Source organism: Stegostoma tigrinum, chromosome 33, assembly GCF_030684315.1.
Source record: "Stegostoma tigrinum isolate sSteTig4 chromosome 33, sSteTig4.hap1, whole genome shotgun sequence".
In the NCBI taxonomy this organism is placed as follows: Eukaryota; Metazoa; Chordata; class Chondrichthyes; order Orectolobiformes; family Stegostomatidae; genus Stegostoma; species Stegostoma tigrinum.
The window spans coordinates 30,097,693-30,116,489 of NC_081386.1; the positions used below are offsets into that span (position 1 = coordinate 30,097,693).

An 18,797-nucleotide genomic window follows, 5' to 3' on the forward strand; every position below is an offset into this window, starting at 1 on the left:
AAGTTAACTCTTAGAAATGGTCGACTTTCAGGAGAGATCAGAATTTAGCCTTACATAATAGTTTTGATTTGGAATCTACATACAGCTGCAACCATTCAGCATCAGGTTCAAGATTGATATTAACCCTCAACTACCTCATTGTGCGAATCAGGTCTGGAGGAGATTTATAAGATTAATCCTTGTTTTTGCTAACTACTAAAAATTTTACAGTATGTTTGTGGGTGACACTAAAATCAGCAGTACAGTGGACAGTGAGGAAGGTTATCAGAAATTGCAGTGGGGAAGTGGGCTGAGAAATGGCAAATGGAGTTTAATATAGGAAAGTGTGAGGTGTTGCATTTTGGAAAGTCAAATCAAGGGAGAAGTTTCATACTGAATAGTAGGGCATTAGGGAGTGTAGTAGAACAGAGGGATCTTGGAGTTCAGGTGCATTGTTCTCTGAAAGTGGAGTCACAGGTAGACAGGGCAGTGAAGAAGGCATTTGACACAATGGCCTTTGTCAACCAGGGCATTGAGTATAGAAGTTGGACAGTTATGTTGCAGTCATACAGGACACTGGTGAGGCTGCACATGGAGTATTGTGTTCACTTTTGGTCACCTAGCTATAGGAAGGATGTTACTAAACTGAAACAAGTGCAGAAGAAATTTACAAGGATGTTTCCAGGGCCCAAGGGGCAGAGTTATAGGGAGAGGTTGGACTTTTTCTTTAGAGTATAGGAGACTGAGGGGGGATCGTACAGAAATGTATGAGATCATGAGAGGCATGGATAGGGTTAATGCACTCTCTTTTTCCCAGGGTTGGGGAATCGAGGACTAGATGGCATCAGATTAAGGTAAGAGGGGAAAGAACACATGGGAACCTGAGGGGCAACTTTTTTTACACAGCTGGTGGGACGCATATGGAATGATCTGCCAGCAGAAGCGGTTGAGGGGGATGCATTAACAACGTTAAAAGGGTCTGGACGGATACATAGATAGGAAAGGTTTCAAAGAATATGGGCCAAGTGCGCGGAAATGGGGTTAGCGTGGATGAACATTTTGGTCAGCATGGACCACTTTGGGCCGAAAGGTCTGTCTCCGTGCTGTAGGACTGTATAACTCTTAAGTCCGTTAATAAATGTTGACTTTGATGTACAGTCTACTTTTGTGAGTCCAGCTTTTGTGTGGGAACAAGTTTGAGATCAGGACCTGAGTGCGATCGTCGTGGCCAGCGGTTTCCAGTCACAAAGGGTCACTGGACTCGAAACTCAGGCGCTGCCAGACTTTGCTGAGTTTTTCCAGCAATTTGCCTGAACCTCCAGTTGCACGCTGGTACATTTCAGCGACGTCAATCGCCGGTTGTTAAAACATTTAATTCGACTTCTGCTCAGGCGGTGGCGACAGAGCGCCACTGTTCTCCGTCTCGAATAGATGTTTCAGGAGGTTTTGTTTTGCCAACGTCAATGTGCCACGAGGACCTACCTGCCCTGTTGCAAAATGTGCTGCGAAAAATTGTGATGACATTTCAGGCACAGCGGGAATCCCCCATTTGTGCTGTCCCGTGACTCGCGGTGTGTTGGCCCCTCACACAGTAAACCTACGGACATTAGTACGATCCTATTCAATTTGTCCCAATCAGAGTCATCCTCCAGTCCCTCCTCTAAACAATGAAGCAACAGGACGGTGGTTCGGGACAAACAGACCCCTCAAACTTAGAGGCAGATGTCACTGTGCCGTAACTTCGCCAGTTCTGCGCCGGTCCCGAACTAAAGGCCACTCGTTGAGATTCAATAACCAACAACGTTGACAGCAACAAGAAGTGGATCAATTCCTGGCCTTCAGAGTGGACGACTGTTGTTGAACACCAGTCCAGTTTGAATAAGTCCCACCAACATGTTTCACTCCTAAATCCTGTCTCTAACTGCGCTGTCATGTCCTATGTTCTAATCGTGGCAATGATTTGAGCAGGCTTGCGTTAATTTCACTCTGGGAGTTAAACGACAGGAGATTTGTGTTTTTCTGTCTGGCAAACTGAAGGTACACTATGCCATCACTGGGATGAACTGCTTTGCAGCAAGAAAATGGCTATTGGCTTTCTGGGATGTGTGTCTACCATTGGTGTGATGTACACTCGCATCTTTTGTGGTTCAGTTACAGTGTCCACCTCAGGGTCAACAGGTCTGGATTCAAATCCCACCTACTTCAGAGATCCATCTTAACAAAGCCAATAGGTAGGTTAAACTATCTAATGGCAGATATCACACAGCACGAATCAAGGAAGGATTGACCCTTGTGAAAGGAGGCATCGGAAGGCAACGGTTCAAGTCCCCCCCTACTCCAGATATACATTATAACCTCAGAAAAAAATCAACACGGAAGCACTGGTACAAGCCAACAGTCACCTCAGACCTCTGTCTTCCAAAAGTAATGTAGCCAAGTCTCCTGTGTGTGGTACAGGATAACTCTAGCACACATTAAATGGCTGGAGAATCTCAGCAGGACTGGCAGTACCTGTGAGAAGAAAGCAGAGTTAATGTTTTGACTGCAGTGATTCTCCATCAGAACAGTTCAGATGAAGAGTCACAGGACTCAAAATATTAACTCTGCTTTCTTCCCAAAGGTACTGCCAGTCCTGCTGAGATTCTCCAGCAATTTCTAATTTTGGTTCAGATCCCCAGCTGTTGATTGTGATCTCCTAGTAATTAATTCCTTTTGCTTCCAATTTTCTTCCATTCTCTCACACTTAACCTTAAAAATTTGGCACCAAGCCAAAGACAGAGGTGTTAGGACAGGTAGGTAAAATTTAGTTAAAAGACAAAGCATCCCATTGGCTTGACATCCTTTCCATCACTTCCAATATTCACTCCCTTAAATAATGCACGGTGGCAGCAATGTGCTCTGTCTACAAGATACACTACAGTAATTACCAAAGCTACTTTGATAGCACTTTCCAAGCCTGCAACCTCTACTACCTAGATAGGCAAGGGCAGTAGGTGCATTAGAACACCACCTCCTGCAGTTCTCCTCCATGTCATACACCATTGCCGTGGCTAGGTCAAAATAAGGAACTCCCTCCCTAACAGTGCTGTGAGTGGTTCTGCTCCTCAATGAATGCAATGATTCAAGCAGGCAGCTCACCTCTATCTTCTCCAGGACAATACGGTGAGCAACGACACCCAGAACCCATGATGCATAAAATGGATAGGTTTTAGGTTGCAACTTTGAAAAGGAGAGAGAATTAGAGGAGTTTTGGAAGAGGACCAGAGTTTAGGCCTAACTGACTGAAAGTATGACCATCAATGGTGGGATGAAAGAAATAGAGATATATATCATTCTCTTTGAATCTTTATATGATTTTAAAGTCGTTTTGGGGAAGACATGAATAAATAGCATCAACATGCATACAGGTTTCTTGAATACATGGTGACAAAAACACGGTCATGTTCAGTTCTTCAATCTCAACGAATTTCAAAGTATCATTTCATAATGATTGTGCTGTTTTTAATCCCAGAAAAGAATTCCTACACTTTATTTTCAGTATCCCAAATATTTCCAAACTGAATGCTTTGTTCATAAATGTCACAAAGGTAAATAAATGTGATTGGAAATTATTCAATCCATCCAGCTCATCTGTTGATGGAAACCATCGCACAGAATATGCACCTAACTCCCTTCTGCACAATGATAGTGAAATTTCCAATTGGTTGTCCAGTATGATAATAATGAGGATGTTTCCTGCCTTCAGCCAAGGTAGATGATGGTCTTTTTTCTTTGTTTTCCCCTATTTATTAATTAGGATAATGATTTTTACCTATTTTATACACCACTCTGTCTGTACAATAATGCTCACCTACATAACAGCAGTGATTTTGCCTTCAGAAATTTATTATGTGAGGCAATTTAAGTGTATACAATGTGTTAGTACACAGTATAAATATAAACCATGTTTTTGCTAATTATACCTAAATTATGGAGTCCACCAGTCAATGCTGATTTAGCTGATCTTTGTTGAAGGAGCAGTTCAGGGTGCACAGTTGTGCTCTGCACCCTAAGTTCAACAAAGTTATTAATCAGGCATTCAACCTAATTACCCTCTCAGAAAGTCAGCATTTGTGTTGAGGTTGAGGGTGGGGGTAAGTATTGTGTCTGGTTGAGCTCTTTCCTGGTGCCCCGTGGCAATGCAAGTGAAGTTATAGATATCCGTAAAACTACCAACAACTTGCACTTTCATAGGAAGTTGGTAAAAGGGATATATTTTGAGGAGCAGTTTAAATGAAATGATTAGGAAGACAAATAATTGGAGTTTATTAAATAAGGATTGGAGTGCAGCAATAATAATGTTACAATTGTGCAGGATATTGGTGAGATCACATCTGAAAAGCAGTCTGCAGTTTTGTCCCCCATATTCAAGAAAATGCATACTTGCTTTGGAGGTGGTGCAGTGAAGGTTCAGTAAATTACTCCCTAGGATGAGACCGTTGTCCTGTGATAAGAGGCTGAATAAATTGGATCTATATTCTCTGGGGTTTAAGAGAATGAGAGATGATCGCGTTAAAATGTGTAAGATTCTGACAGGGCTTCACAAGATCAGGAGAGATGTCTTCACTCAAAGTATTGTGAATTTCTGGAATTCTCTGCCCCAGAGGTTTGTTGAGTCTCTGTTGTTGAGTTTATGTAAAACTGTGATAAACCAGTATTTGGTCTCTTGGGGAATCAAAGCACACAGGGAAGTGAGGGCATTAAAGTGGAGTCAAAGCCCAAGATCAGCCATGACCATGGTGAAGAGAGGGACAGGTTCAATGGGCTGAATGGCCTCCTTTAGCTCTTATTTCTCATGACCTTGTATTAAAAGAAGAAAGTTGGGTAGAAAGATGAAAGATAGGGAGGAAATTTCAGAACTTAGGCCCCAAGCAGCTTAATGCAAGATTAACCAGTGTGGAGTGAGTTAAACTGAGAATGCAGGAGGGCAGAGTGTTGTGGATCTGGAAGAAGATACAGGAACAGGAAAGCATGAGGACATGGATGAATTTGTAAACTATTTGGAAATTTTAAACTGGAGATGTTATTAACTAGAACTTGCGGAAATCAGTGAGGACAGATTAACGGGGAACAGGACTTGTGGGCAATAGGACACAAGAGGTTGTCCACAAATAGTGAATTAGTGTCTTCAGCTGGTGGAAGTAATAACTGGAAGCACAAAAATAAAATGAACTTTTTCTAACCAAGCAGATGTGCTGATTAGTTACATTTGATTATCTCTGGACTGCCAGACACTAAATCGTACCTTGGGGTAGGGTTACAAACTTAGCGTAAATACAGGCTGTTACAGTGAGCCAATGCCCGTAGCATGCAAGTTGCACCGCGTGCACGTTTAACATTTCATTGTGAACAGTGCTTTAGGTTGTCTGTTTGTTTGTAATTATGGGATTAAAACCAATGACTAAAGGGAGTTGGATGCAATTGGAGTTGGCTACACCGCTACTAACCAATTGGCTAGAAATAGTTTAAGTGAAAGATCAGATTATTTCGTTTACTGATAGCCCACTAAATAGTTTCTCGCGTTAGGAGCTTGCACTGCAATATTTTCGTGCTTTGTTCCTTTGAATAAGAATTTAGGTAGCACCTTTCACTTTCTCAACACAACTGTCTAAAAGTGGCTGTATTGTGGGTAACCAAATAATGCACAGGTAGATCCCAGACAAACATGGTGCTGTTGATAGAATTCCTACAGTGTGGAAGCAGGCGATTCAGATTGACGGAGTCCACGCCGGCCGTCCAAAGAGCATCACACCCCCTTGCCCGGTCCCTCCACTTCCCATCCTAGACACTCGGGACACTTTAGCGTGGCCAATCCACCTCACCTGCGCATCTTTGGACAGCGGGTCGAAACCGGGGTACGCGGCGGAAACCCACGCAGACAATTTACAAACTGCACACAGAAGGTAGAATCGATCCCGAGTCGCTATGGGGCAGCTGTACTAATCACCGAGCCACCGCGCTGCTCCCACTTTTTGATTGAGTCGGTGGTTCGCCCCCTGTTCCCAATAGCAACGTGGATCTTAAATGGGTAGAAAAAGGCCAACACTAGCTTTGGAATCTCAATGACTGAGAGTGGAAATGGTGAGTGCGGACCAGAAATCTCCAAACACAGGTACTGTCAGTTCAAAAGGGTAAGCTCATAGTTGAGATTGGTTTCTGCCCTGGGAAAGGGCTCAGCAATGTTAGCAACACAAGAACTGGGACAATAATAATTAATGTTCACCACCTTCCGTTTCAACTTGTTGTGAAAACTGCAAGGTTTGTTTTTCGGTGTTAATGTTCTTGAACCAATACCAAAATGAAAAGTCAAAGTGGGGAAATCACCGGCCAAAAGAACAGATTTAGGTTATTAATCCGCCCCCAAAACCCTACACCTTGAAATTCTACCGCGTTCGTGAATCCAGTAAAAATGACCTGCACATGTCTGTACAATAACAGGCCACAGACCTTCCACCAGACAGAGGGTATCGGATCAGGATGTGAAATAGTTTCGCAGAATCCTTCAAGATACCCAGGAGATTTTACTGCCTCTTTTGAAGTCTCCCTCGAATAGGGAACCTAAAGTCGAGCTCCATGAAGACCATAGTTTTGCATTAATCTCCCGGATGATGTCTTTTTCCATTCTCCATTCGATGCAGTGTTTTTCAGGCTTGTTTGGGAAAAAATTCTCCCGATAAATATAAACTACAAGCCTGCAGCTAACATTCAGCGAAGTAGAGAAACCCCGGAGAAGGGCAAAATTTTCAGCACGTTTGTTGAAAAGGACAGCGCAACAATAGATTTTATATCTAGTCAGTTTCATTCAGTTCGCCCACTAGCCCTCAACTACTCCCGACCAATTATCATTTTAGTTCTTCATGAGCGACTAACATTAGTTTGTAACATTTTATAGATTACACTGTGTATAATGTATATAATGTATTATACAGTGTATATGCAATATACAGTGTACAACCTTTATACATACGTTATACAGTATACACACGGTATGCAGTGTCTACACGTACACATTGTGTATATACGTATACAGTAAATACACGTACAGTATGCAGCCTATATACATACATTATAAAATGTATATACATATATAGTACAGTCTACACATAGTGTATATTGTATATATATACATTCTACAGTATATATATTATATACAATATACCGAATCAGTATACCGTTACATGCCAGAATGTTTCCCTTTAAGTTCCTGTGCACACGTGAGACATTCCTTTGGGAACATATCCCGGGCCGGTTTTCGCTCTGAGCTAATAATTTCTAGAAGCTCAGCGTCTCTCCTCGCAACTTCCTCAACAATATGTAGCATTTAAATGAAACTAGTAATTAAGCAAAAAAAAGTAAATACTTTTCTATTTCGGGCTGCAGTCTACGCGATGCTTTCTGTCTGTCAGTCCAAGGTTTTGTTTGTCAGCCTGCGAGAGAACTTCTTTCCGGGTCCCACTCACTTCGCGTCCTAAATCCAGCCGGAAATGGATTGCTGCTAATGTTACGAGCGGTGTATTTTAATGTTGTGAATTGGGAGTTTTTGAAATGCTAATTCGGTGGATCACCCAATGCCACAAACGTTTAACCAAAAGTTGTTTCCTTCACGAGTGACTAACGAAATTGTTAACGCCTGACACCAGCCCGCCACCCCCCACCCTTCCCCCTTCCGCCAGCCCCCGGTTTCTGATAAAGCAACCCATGAGCTTTCTCCCCATGTCTGCACAAAGAGTGCAGTGATAGCCCATGGTGACCACAGTAATCTTGGCTCCGTTTACTCTTGTGATTATTTAATCCACAACCAAAGCTGCTCAAAATACACAGGTTTTATTTCTGGCCGGGCTAATTTTAAATCAACTCATCTTTAAATGTGTAATACTTGAAATCTCGGTCCCCTAAGAGAAATCATTGAAAAGGAGGAGAGTGAGTGACAAGTCAGCGTGGAAGGAAATGTAGACATCGTCGATGTAACATCCTGGGAGAATGTGGCAAACGTACATGTAAAATCTTACTTTGATTGATGGTCAATAATCCGCTCGCATCCCTTCCTCCTAGTGATGTAATCGAAATTCACCTCAGCACCTCAAACATCCAGCTCCACACTTTGTTACCTCAAATCCTTAACTCGTTTCCCCCCAGAATTAAACATTTTGGGGAACCACAGACTGCAACCTCCCCTCAGGACTCCCGGAGGTTTTGAAAGTGAGAAAAACCACATGGAAGCTAAAATCCTAAGACAATGTTGTTCCACTATCCCAGACACTTGGTGATATCCCAAGGACAATTGAAATAATCCAAGTCACGAAAACGGTTTAAGGCCGACTTTATTTTAAGAACAAAATCACTGTAACAGATTTCCAAACGGAATCTTTACACACTGAATTACCTCTTAAAGTGCTCTTTTAATAACATCGATAATATACAAAGGTAATTTTGTTCCCCATTAGATTTTCGGGCTGAGAAAGGCAAATAAATAATAAATAAATCAGTAAATTACAACCATTAAATACTGTACGAACGAAATCACATTACAGAAAGATGAATTGCACATAACCACTTATTTCTTATCAACAATATTTTTAAATAAGTGGACATTAATTCAGACAGGTAGGTCTGTAACAGTGACCCTGAGGTCATCTATTCACTTTTCATATACAAAATTTCGTGCTTATTAGTCCTTGAATTTATATTCACAATCTCCATGGACTAGTGCTGGCACACGGGCCCCTCCTGGTTGTTAGTGGTTTGGCTTTCCCTATATCCTGGTTTGCGCCTCTTGTTAAAAACCTTTAATTTGAAATTATTATTTACAGTCCTAAGGATCATTTAGAACGCCGCTTTGTGCTGTTGTGTGAACGGGCTGGTTTGTCACTGCGGGAGCAGCGGAGGTTTGAAGGAACAGTTGCCAGTGCAATGTCGAGGGGTCAGCATCTTACACGAGAAATGGTGCAGGGCGTCGTGTGCTTCTGGGTGCAGAGAGTTGGGATGTAACAGAGGGATGATTAGATAATAGCCATCTGTATCAGTAACATCTTTCTCATCGGCATTGACTCGACGTTTGCACTTAATCAATATTTATGATGTTATTAAATGTTCTTTTAAAACCACGAATATTACAGTGCAGGAGCAAGCCATTGGACCCATTCTGCCTGTATCCGCTGTTTGAAAGAACCCTCCGATTAGTCCCACTCCCTAACCTTTCCCCAGGCTCTGCTATGATTTCCCATTCAGTTGTTTGTCTGAATCCCCTTTGAAAGTTATTACAGGACCAGCTTATATTACCATTTCGACAGCGCACTCCGGATCACAAGTCGCTACGATAAAACATATTCTCCTGGTCTCCTCCACCATAAAATGGTTATAATGATTATACTCTGTCTTCCTTTCTTCTCAATGATTTCCTACCTAAAACTGATCAGATCTTTGCCTCCCATTCGGTATCCTATCTGCTTTTACGATAGTCATCTTTTATTTAACTCGTTTCTTTTCTCATCTGGTTCCCTTGCATTATCCATTCTTTATTTTAATATCGCTTTTTCCCCTCAATTCTTTCTCCCAGCTCCTCATTCTCTAGTCCACCTGAGACCCTTTTCTGCTAGGCTAAGAATTGTGATCTAGTCTATTGTCACCCTCCCCCCCCCCCATACATGGACGGTGTCATTCAGAACATGGCGATGAAATCATTACCTTTCAGCTTTTGTTGGATGGCGTAACGCGCCTTCCTCTCTTGATCCAGCTCATTGCAGAGCGTGTCTGTCAAAAGCAAATGAGGCCATCAATGAGAAAAGCAGCAGACAGACGCTTGAAAAAAAACTAAAACTTCAGCAAGTCTCGATTTAAAATAAAACAGCTTGTATGCATTTCCCTGCTCTCTCTCTCTCTGTGTCTCATTCATCTACCTTGCAAACTCGAATCAGTTCAGGGTGAACAGAGAAAAATCACACAAAAATCCAAGGTGCGGCCAAATGTTCTGTGCCAAAGAGGTGGATTATGCTGGAAGGCAAGCTGAAAACCAGCTGAAAATTAAACCAAAGTTAGGCACTACTTCACAGGTAATTTTACGCCTCGATTTTTAATTTAGACACCATGAAAATTGCACTGGAAGAAAAATTCAATCATTTATTTGTAATGATGCCTTCCAGCCGTTTGTACATAGGATTCACATGCAGAGGCTAATCAGCCTGTACTGAAAGGCAAGGGCGCGTTCCCCGGTAACACATGAAAAGGTCAGTACTATTACAATTGGAATTATTGAAAAATAATTTAACTATAAATGGTTTTAATGCACTCAATGAAATGCTTACTGGAGAATATTCACTTCATTCCTATAAACACCGACACGTGATTGCATTTTACCTCTAACGATTTGGAGTTGCTGAACCATTTCCTCTCTGTAGGCCAATTCCCTCTTCATTTGATCCTGAAAACTGTCTGTAGAAAAGTAGGGCAGATTTCAAGTGAATATTTATTGACACACTTTTTTGCTCCAGCTAGAATAGATTTATTTCAAAAGATTCGCTTCCCTTGTCTATTGGGTTTAATCCCAATTAATGAAGATTATCTCTTCCCGCTCATGTAGTTGCAAATATCAGCAATTCCCTTCTTTCTCACCCAAATACTGTCCTATTTTTGGTCTCTGTGTAACTCAATATAACTATTGAAAGTAAAGAGGCTGGAACTGTATTTGTAGTTTAATTGCGTTTAGATCACTTTCTCGAAGCATTTGGTTATTAAATACATTATTACCCACAGCTGTTTTTCTACAGGACGAGAAATGTGTTATTAAGTTGAAATCACAAGGGGTTTATCCATCAGGGTTTGGGGAGTGGTATGTATTCCTATTACACTATATGAAGCAAACAGTTGACATTCATGAATCATGATGTACCCCTCCATCACCACTCGCCCACCCCCAAAATATGGGTGTGACATACCTTTTAGACTCTGAAATTCCCGTTCTAATTTCTTCCTGAGCTCCATCTGTTCCAAAAGTAGTTTTTGTAACTCTTCTGAAATATGAACAGAGAGTGCAGGCTCTTAACTTGCTTCCAGATTTATATAGAAATCTGCTTCCATATTTGTATAGAAACCTGCTTTCAGCTTTAAACAGGAACCTGCTGTAAGAATTTATGCAGAAACCTACTGAAAGGATTTATAAAGAAACCTGCTTCCAGCTATGTACAGAAACCTGTTGTAAGATTGCATGAAGGGGCATTGCATGTGCCATTAAAATGAAAGGTGTTTTTCAATCTGGTGCTCAAGATGTTTACCTTGCGAGGACAACCGAATAGTTATCAGTTTTCATTCTGAATGAAGTTTCTCTTTAGCTGAGCGCTTTCAATGGGCTGTACCTGGTCGTAAGAGTTAAAACAGTGCTCCTGTGTTTAATCAGCTACAGTGCCTGCTGGTATTCATACGAACCGCTTTACTGATTGACCAGAGCCAACTCCTCATGATTCTTTGTAACCTCATGCCTACTGCAGCTTTTATTCACGGTGGGTTCCCCACACTTTCACCATTGCTTGCCAACTATTACAAAAGCGACATCACTTCTTAATTCATCCAGGGTGCGCACAGCCGCATTAATGATGCTTAATTACATTTCAGCCTGCTTGAACCACAAACTCGAGAGAGATGTAGCAAAAATGTGACAGCAGCGATTTACAAAACAGAACACCAATGTGAATTGACAAGAGACCGGGTCAGATTGGTTACTCTACATTGTAATCACCAATTTAACATCGTTTAGGTGTAATTCACTAGTTATCAAACATGTACCTAGACCTAACTCAACTCGTACAGTAATTAGAAAATCAATCGGCATTAGAGAAAACTGTTAAAAACACAGTAAACATTTGAGATTATAACTCTCTTGGAGATGAGCTGGGGTGCAGTAATCATTCCACATTTACATGAAAAATAAAATATTATCAAACCAAATTTAACTCAATAAATTGAACACATCTGTACATCCAGTCTCAGCACTTGCTTCCTTCTATACAGGCCTCACAGGGGGTTTAACCCAATTCTGTAAAGTCGGTCTTTCCTTAAACTCGAATCCCAACTTCAAAAGTCAATTACGTTTTGAATAGTTCGACAGAAACGGGTATCAGATGTTTAAATGAACGAAATAGTTCACAACAATAAACGCTTTTCTTAAAAAAACTTGATATTCAATAAGTGACATATTGTTGCAGCAAATGTTACTTTTCCATGAGTGTAAATTAACAGAATGTCAAGGTGCCATGGATAGAATCTACCCGAGCTTTCGGTTTCTCTAATATTTGTAGAAAGTCAGAATCCAGACCTTTCCCCATGTTCTCAATGTCTTTTTCGACCAATTGCGTTCTCGGAGTTTCCAGTCTAATGCCATCTTCGCCTGAACATAAACACAGAGAGGCATTGTCAGGTCCATCCAGCAGGGAGAACTGAGCATTCTGAAATTGACCCAGAGCCTCGCTGTATAAGAGCATCGCCACAGAGTTTCTGGGAATGTTTCTGAGCTCACCGGTGAGAGTGGGACGTCGTGTGCAGTCGGAAACCGTGAGTTGGGTGAATCTGAAGTCAGTTTGCGTCTCTGAACAAGAAATAATTTGGCTGGATAGCACTAAGGAATTCGAAAATTAAAACGACCCAAATCAAGAAATTAAACAGCAATAATATCCCCCACTCCTACAGCTTCCAAAAAATGGTAAATGATTTGCCCACAATCTAGTGAAGATGCAGGTTATGATATATTTAGTGTCACTGTGTATTCGATGTGCACTGTTAGATCTGACCTGCTCGTCAATGTTAATATTTTGATAGTATTTTTGAACACTTTTAACACACATAAATGTAAACTTTCGTTAAAAGAGGAAACATCTAACTTGGTCTGGCATGAATTAACTTCAGTTCATCAGCCTGTTTCCTGAATGATTGTTGATTCCCAAGCAGAAAGCGCTCACCCCGCTCTGTATTCGCTGAGTTCTCCTGGGAGACGCCGCCTTGTTGCTGATAGGGTATTCTGGGCTCGGGGTCCTCCGCCGTGCTCTGGGCCTCCTGGTCTTGCTCTTGGAAACACAACAAATCCGAGTTTCAGTGTGAGAAACCGACTTCATCGCCTAATTGCAGGCCCTAATAACCACTAGGCCGGAGAGTAGCCCCTGTGACTGCCCATAGTTAGCAGGAACTGAAACTGTTCTGTGCAATGAACATCATAGAGTCTGCAGCACCACGGAGTGTCTTAGTTATTCAATATTAACCGCAACATTTAATTAAAAATGTCGATTGTTTCACTCTGTCAAGGGCAAATACAAATCTGACAGCATAGAATGAGCCATTCGTCCTGTCAGATAAGTACTGGTTCCTTGAGAGCTACCCAATTTAGTCCTAATACCCTGATCTCTCCACAACCTGCAAAAACTTCCTCTTTAAGCATGTATCCACTTGCCCCTTTGAAAGTTCCCAGTGAATGCTCTTCCACTTTCAGGAAGAGACGGGCCTTAAGCCCGAAACTCGCAGAATTAACTCAAGAAACTACACCCCGGTCTTATTTTCTTTATGTTCCTTTCATTCGTGTTACTTTACACTGGTTTATGGATGACTAAATTCGAATTAGCGTTCAGGAAAGTTCTGCATCTGTGATGGGGGCGGCTGCACAGGTTATTGAGAGAGGGGCTTGCCTTTACCAAGTGCTGAGTCTGTGTAAGTGGGAGCAGGAGCCGTGTTGCAAGTACTTTTCAGATTGTTCAACTGGCTCTCCCGGCCGTGTGGAAACACCTGCAAAAAGAGGAAGAAATAAGGAACTGTACCTACTGTTCCCTGCAAAGACACTATCCCCGAAAGTGAACCCCTAACTTTCGCCACAGTCCCATTCACGCGAATGTCTTTCACTTAACCTATCAAAACCGCCGAGTTTGTTTACATCTCTTTGAACATAAACACCCCTTTCCCCGGATTAAAACTCCTCGATACTTAAAGACACTCTTTCCCAAACCTCGAGGCGGCACTGATCTGTATTTCTGTGCATTTGCTTTATTAAATGCAATTACGGATACTTGAAATGATTGAGATGAGATTGCGGTTGCGTACGGCAAGCGCCTATTGGCGCTGCCAGACTCTCACACAGCTCCCGCCTAATTTCACAGCATCAAATAGCTTCTGATAATTTGCTTAATTACATTTATTTAAATGTGGCTGGATGCTAATTTTCAGGTGTCGTTGTGCCAGCCTTCTCTTTGGTGTGTTTTTTTTCTGAGACGGCCTCAGTTTAAAATTGCTAAAATATTCCAAACGCATCGGGTTCTTTTTTGCCGTCTCTTTCAGCAGATTGGCCAGTTTTCTCTCTGGCCAGACTGAACAAAGTTGCACCTGGTGCAGCCTTTCTCGGTGCGAGTATCAGGAGGGGAGTTTGTTGGAGGGGGGGTGGTGGTGGTGTGGGTGGGAAGAGGCAGTGAGGGTGAGAGAGGGAGGGTGAGAATGTGCGGGAGGGGGAGAACCCGTTACCTCGTGGCCTTTTTGCTCCCCAGAAGCCTCGCCCTCTCTGACTTTCTCGGAGCCTTGAACCCCAAAAGGGCTTGCGAGGCTCTCTCTGGTGGAGATGTCTTGTGCAGGTTCGGGCTGAGCAGGGACCTCTCTGTCTGGGACTATCTCTGTTTCTGGGATGGTTTCCACCAGCGCTGGAGAGGCTTCATCCTCCGGACATCTGTTAGACTCGACATCGACCTCAGGCTCTTCTCCGTCGCTGTCCGCCTCGGGTGACACAGACCTGTAGCTGGAGGTGTCGCTCATGAAGTCCGGTGACACATAACCAGACCGGGCTCCGTTATAAACCTCCCGGTTCCCGTACAGTTTGGCAATACTCTCCGCGTCCTTCACGACAGGCCGGAACGCCGAGATGTAGTTGAGTTTCCGAGGTGTCAGGGGGATGCCCTCGACAGAGCGGGCCTCGTCCCCCGAGCGGTCCTCCTCGTTGCGGGAGTGGGTGCTGGAGCACCTCTCACTGTCAGCCAGGCTGTCCTTAGGGGTGTTGCTGCTTCGATCACTCTGCTCGGACACATCCATCTCATTCTGCCGCCCGTTGGTGGCGTCGGACACCTTGGGCTGGCTCTGTGGGTACGGTGGCACCGGCAGGGTGCCAGCCGCCGGCCAAAACATGGGGAAGGACGGGTAGACGGTGTCCTTGGCGCTGGACCAGAACATACTGGGCAAACCCCCCTGAGCCTTGTCTCCTACCACGTTGGTATCGTCCTTTTTCTGACACAGCCCAAAGGTGGGGAAGCCGTAGGGGTGCGGGAAGATGGGTGGGGGCATTTTCTGCAGCATCCCGAAGCTTTTACTGGGCACCGGGATGACCGGGTAACTCCTGACGTTGTTGGCCAGATTCAGGCTGCGCCCCTCATCCTCACACCTCAGCGCTTTGTGGGGGATGTCAGAGCCCCGGGGGGGTAGGGAGCCGGCCCCGGGGGCTTTCAGCGAGGCCGAGGCGCTGGAGCCGTGGTTCGGGAGGGTCCTCTTGCGGCTGCCTCCGTTGAACATCGCCTTAACATCTTCCCAGGCGTGGGCCAGGTACTCAGAGGGAATCTTGTCTGAAAGTTTGAGATGTCTCCGCCAAGAGTTGAAGTTTGCGGCGTCAGGCTGGGTGTACTTAGTGTCCGCGACTCTGTGAGAATGGAAGATGAATTTATTTGGGGAAAAGTACATGTTACAATAGCTGCATTTGATGCACTTGGCCCGAGAGCTGTTGTACCTTGCTGGGATGAAGTTACCACGGCAACCCCAGGCGCACTCGTGAAACACATCGAAGGCAAAGTTTTCAGGCAGTTTCGGCGGGGTGTGCTCGCCCAGGAAAGATTTACACAGCCTCTCCGCCTCTCTTTTGGTGATCATGCCGCATCTCCGGGATGAGATAGGCATCGCCCCGGCCCTGCGCAGGATTTCCAGCTGGACTGGGGTGCACTGGACGCATGTGATCCCCAGGGCCACCCTGCGGTTGTGGATCTCGTTGTAGCTGTAATTTTTCAGCAGGGTGTTGGAGATCTGGGCCAGGCACAGTCTCTCCTGGCCGTCAATCACCAAGGAGACGATGGGTAGGCCGTACAGAACGGCCTCCCCGATGGTGTTGGCTTTCAGGCTACTGGAGCCCGTCTGCTCTCGCTGGCTGTAAGGTTGCAATTCCTGTTTAGAGTTCGGTGTGGAAGCGGCGTCGTTTATTACTCCCAGCTGGGTAGAAATCTTCTCCATGCCGGAGCTTCTGTCGAGAAATCAGCAGATAAACAACAATTCTATATCAAACATATACTCATTTTCCAAATGCAAAACGACTCGTCATTTTATACAATCGGTTAGACGGGAAATTGCGCTAATCATTTGGAAACATTAATTACAATAATTCATCATCCTCTGGGATAATTGAGAGAAATATTTCCGATCTAAAATATCGAGATTCCCCATTTATAAATATCTCAACACTCTAGTCTTGAGGGAAAAACCTAATTATTAAAAACTTATGTCCCAATCAAAATATTTGAATGCTTTTTTTCTAATTAACGGCGAAGAATAGTCTCAAAATTTACAATGTTTTCACAACAAGATGATATTATTTGGTGGGAAATTTCAGAGGAATTTCAGCGATTTGGACCCAGGCACAAGTTACTCCTTCTGCCTAGAAGGTTCTTTCCAAATTAAACGTGTAACCCGGTGATATTTCTTTCGGGGAAACAGTTTTCACTGTAGCTGAAGCTTCCGTCCCTCTGGTTTTAACATCCCATTAGATTTAAAAATATCAGTGTCAGAGTTCCTGTCCAAAACCTGGTGTGTTTGTCAACACGGCGACCAAGGGCTGTCATTTCAGAATCTTCATCTAGTGTATTGTTAATTCCTACCTGCTCTGCGTCACTTCGGGTTTCAAGATGAAGCTCAGTGTTGAGGGACAGATTTATTCTGCGATGCAGAGAAAAGAAACGCGACTTTGAGCCGTACAGACAATCGCAATGTCCGAACCAAGATTTTTTTTAAAAACGCGCTTTCAATAAATTTAGCTCGCTCCCGCTGCCCGATAATCCTTCGGAGATCTCATCCAGCTATAAGGTATTTAATCCAAAACCGAGATACGGACAAGATAAGCAACGGCGTTTAAGTACTCCAGCGATTTTACAATAATGATGGATACGGTCAATTAGTATTTACATCACACTGCTAGCCCGGATCAGAAAAATGAATGGGGATAAATCAGAACTACTTCCTACAATACAGATCACCACTGCTGCTTGTAAAACATTTTTGACTAAAGACTTGAAAAAAATGTACGGCAAAAGGCCTAAAACCCTTTTGCCGTTCTAAAAGGATTACATTGAAAGATAACTTTAAACCTGACGCGATAGAAACAGTAAAACGGGCTTCGTCTAGCGAATCGCAGCATTAAGTGTAATTATACTGAATACACCGGGAACTACGCAACTTATAGACAGAATGGGACAATCATCAAACGCATGTACTCACACTCACACGTTCACACTCACACACACGCCTCTGCACACACTTTCACACACATACACTTTCACATTCACACACCTTTACACTCACGATAACGCACAATTAGTCCATTCACAGTCACATACACACATTTACACACAATAACGCGCATTCACATCGTCCCCCCACACCTTTACACTCACAATAACACAATCACAACCAGCGAGAAATACAGAAAATGAACTTTACCCTCTATGTCTGTTCAATCCGAACACAATCGTGCGCTCCAGTTGTCAGATAATAAAAGTTGTTGCGGGGGAGACATAAGGCGGGAACATGTCGGAGTCACGGCTCCGGCTCCCCGTTATCCTGCTGCAGGCTGGAGGGAGGGAGGTGGGGGTGGGGGTGAGATATAGAGGGGGCGGGGGTTCTGAAACTCCTGTCCCGCAGTGTGCAATCCCTCTGCCCCCTGTTCTTATGTACACTTTTTTTTCTCTCTCTCTCTCCCTTTCCAGAAAGGCAGTGCAAAGAAAAGGTGTCGAGTATTTCAAAAAAGGTCCTGAAAATCCATGTCCCCAAATTCCCCCCTCTCCTTAATGCAACAGAACAGCCACATGGCAACTGAATGGGAGCGAAGCTGATCCTTAGTTGAATGGTTTACATCGATCAAGCCACAGCTAAAATAATAGGAAGACACACCCACTTAGCGCCGGCAGATTAACATTAACCATTTGTCTACAGGACGCCCGCTAACGTCAATCATTATTTTCCGTCAATCAAGCGTTGCTTCATCCAGTTACATCTTCTGCAGGCCAGGGAGAGAGAAATATAGAGAGCGAAACCTTTAAGACTCGCCACTTGGAGGTAAGCTCTCATTTTATTGGAGAGTAGATTTTAATTTTTTTTTGCTGCTTTTGTTTGCTTCCTATTTTTTTCTCTTCCTCTGCCTTTTTATTTCAAATAATCAAAGGCTTCAGACCACCAAACACGTAGCTGTGTGTGTGTTTTTTTAAAATTCTGTTAATTTCAATGAATTCGCGTCAGAAAGAAGTGACAATTATTTACCTCAACAACTCAAAAAAAGGTCCAACTGCCGTCGAACCAGGGGCCCGGTTTAATTCAGAGTGTTTTTGAATGAAGGGTTCGAGCGTCACACTGACTAGTTCGAATTTGTGCCAGCACAGACACTTAGAAGGCCTCCAAGTTTAAAAATATTAATTTCTACATTTTCTGGCGTTCCAAGTATTGCTGAACCAACAGTGAGGAAAGAAAGACAGACAGAGGTCCCAACATAGTGCGGTTGGAAACAGGAAGGTAAAGAGCAAGAT

At 43.4% G+C, this 18,797-nt stretch overlaps 1 protein-coding gene across 7 annotated transcripts; it reads right to left on the reverse strand.

The window, feature by feature from the left end:
- Nucleotides 1-8,338: 8,338 nt before the first annotated feature.
- On the reverse strand, nt 8,339-17,882 carry skor1b (SKI family transcriptional corepressor 1b). 7 transcript variants are annotated; one of them, XM_048563124.1, is made up of 11 exons: nt 17,719-17,882; nt 16,881-16,938; nt 15,746-16,249; nt 14,503-15,658; nt 13,686-13,776; nt 12,963-13,067; nt 12,323-12,394; nt 10,950-11,024; nt 10,372-10,446; nt 9,703-9,768; nt 8,339-8,981 (listed from the first exon to the last, which is right to left on the reverse strand). In XM_048563124.1, exons 3-11 carry the CDS (start codon nt 16,237-16,239, stop codon nt 8,884-8,886), a joined length of 2,232 nt encoding a protein of 743 aa, XP_048419081.1. In that variant the 5' UTR covers nt 16,240-16,249; nt 16,881-16,938; nt 17,719-17,882; the 3' UTR covers nt 8,339-8,883. The 7 variants fall into 7 exon arrangements, with proteins under 7 accessions (XP_048419081.1, XP_048419077.1, XP_048419080.1 ...); XM_048563120.1 differs by having other exon boundaries at nt 14,503-16,246; XM_048563123.1 differs by having other exon boundaries at nt 8,339-8,978; nt 14,503-16,249.
- Between the last annotated feature and the right edge of the window lie 915 nt (nt 17,883-18,797).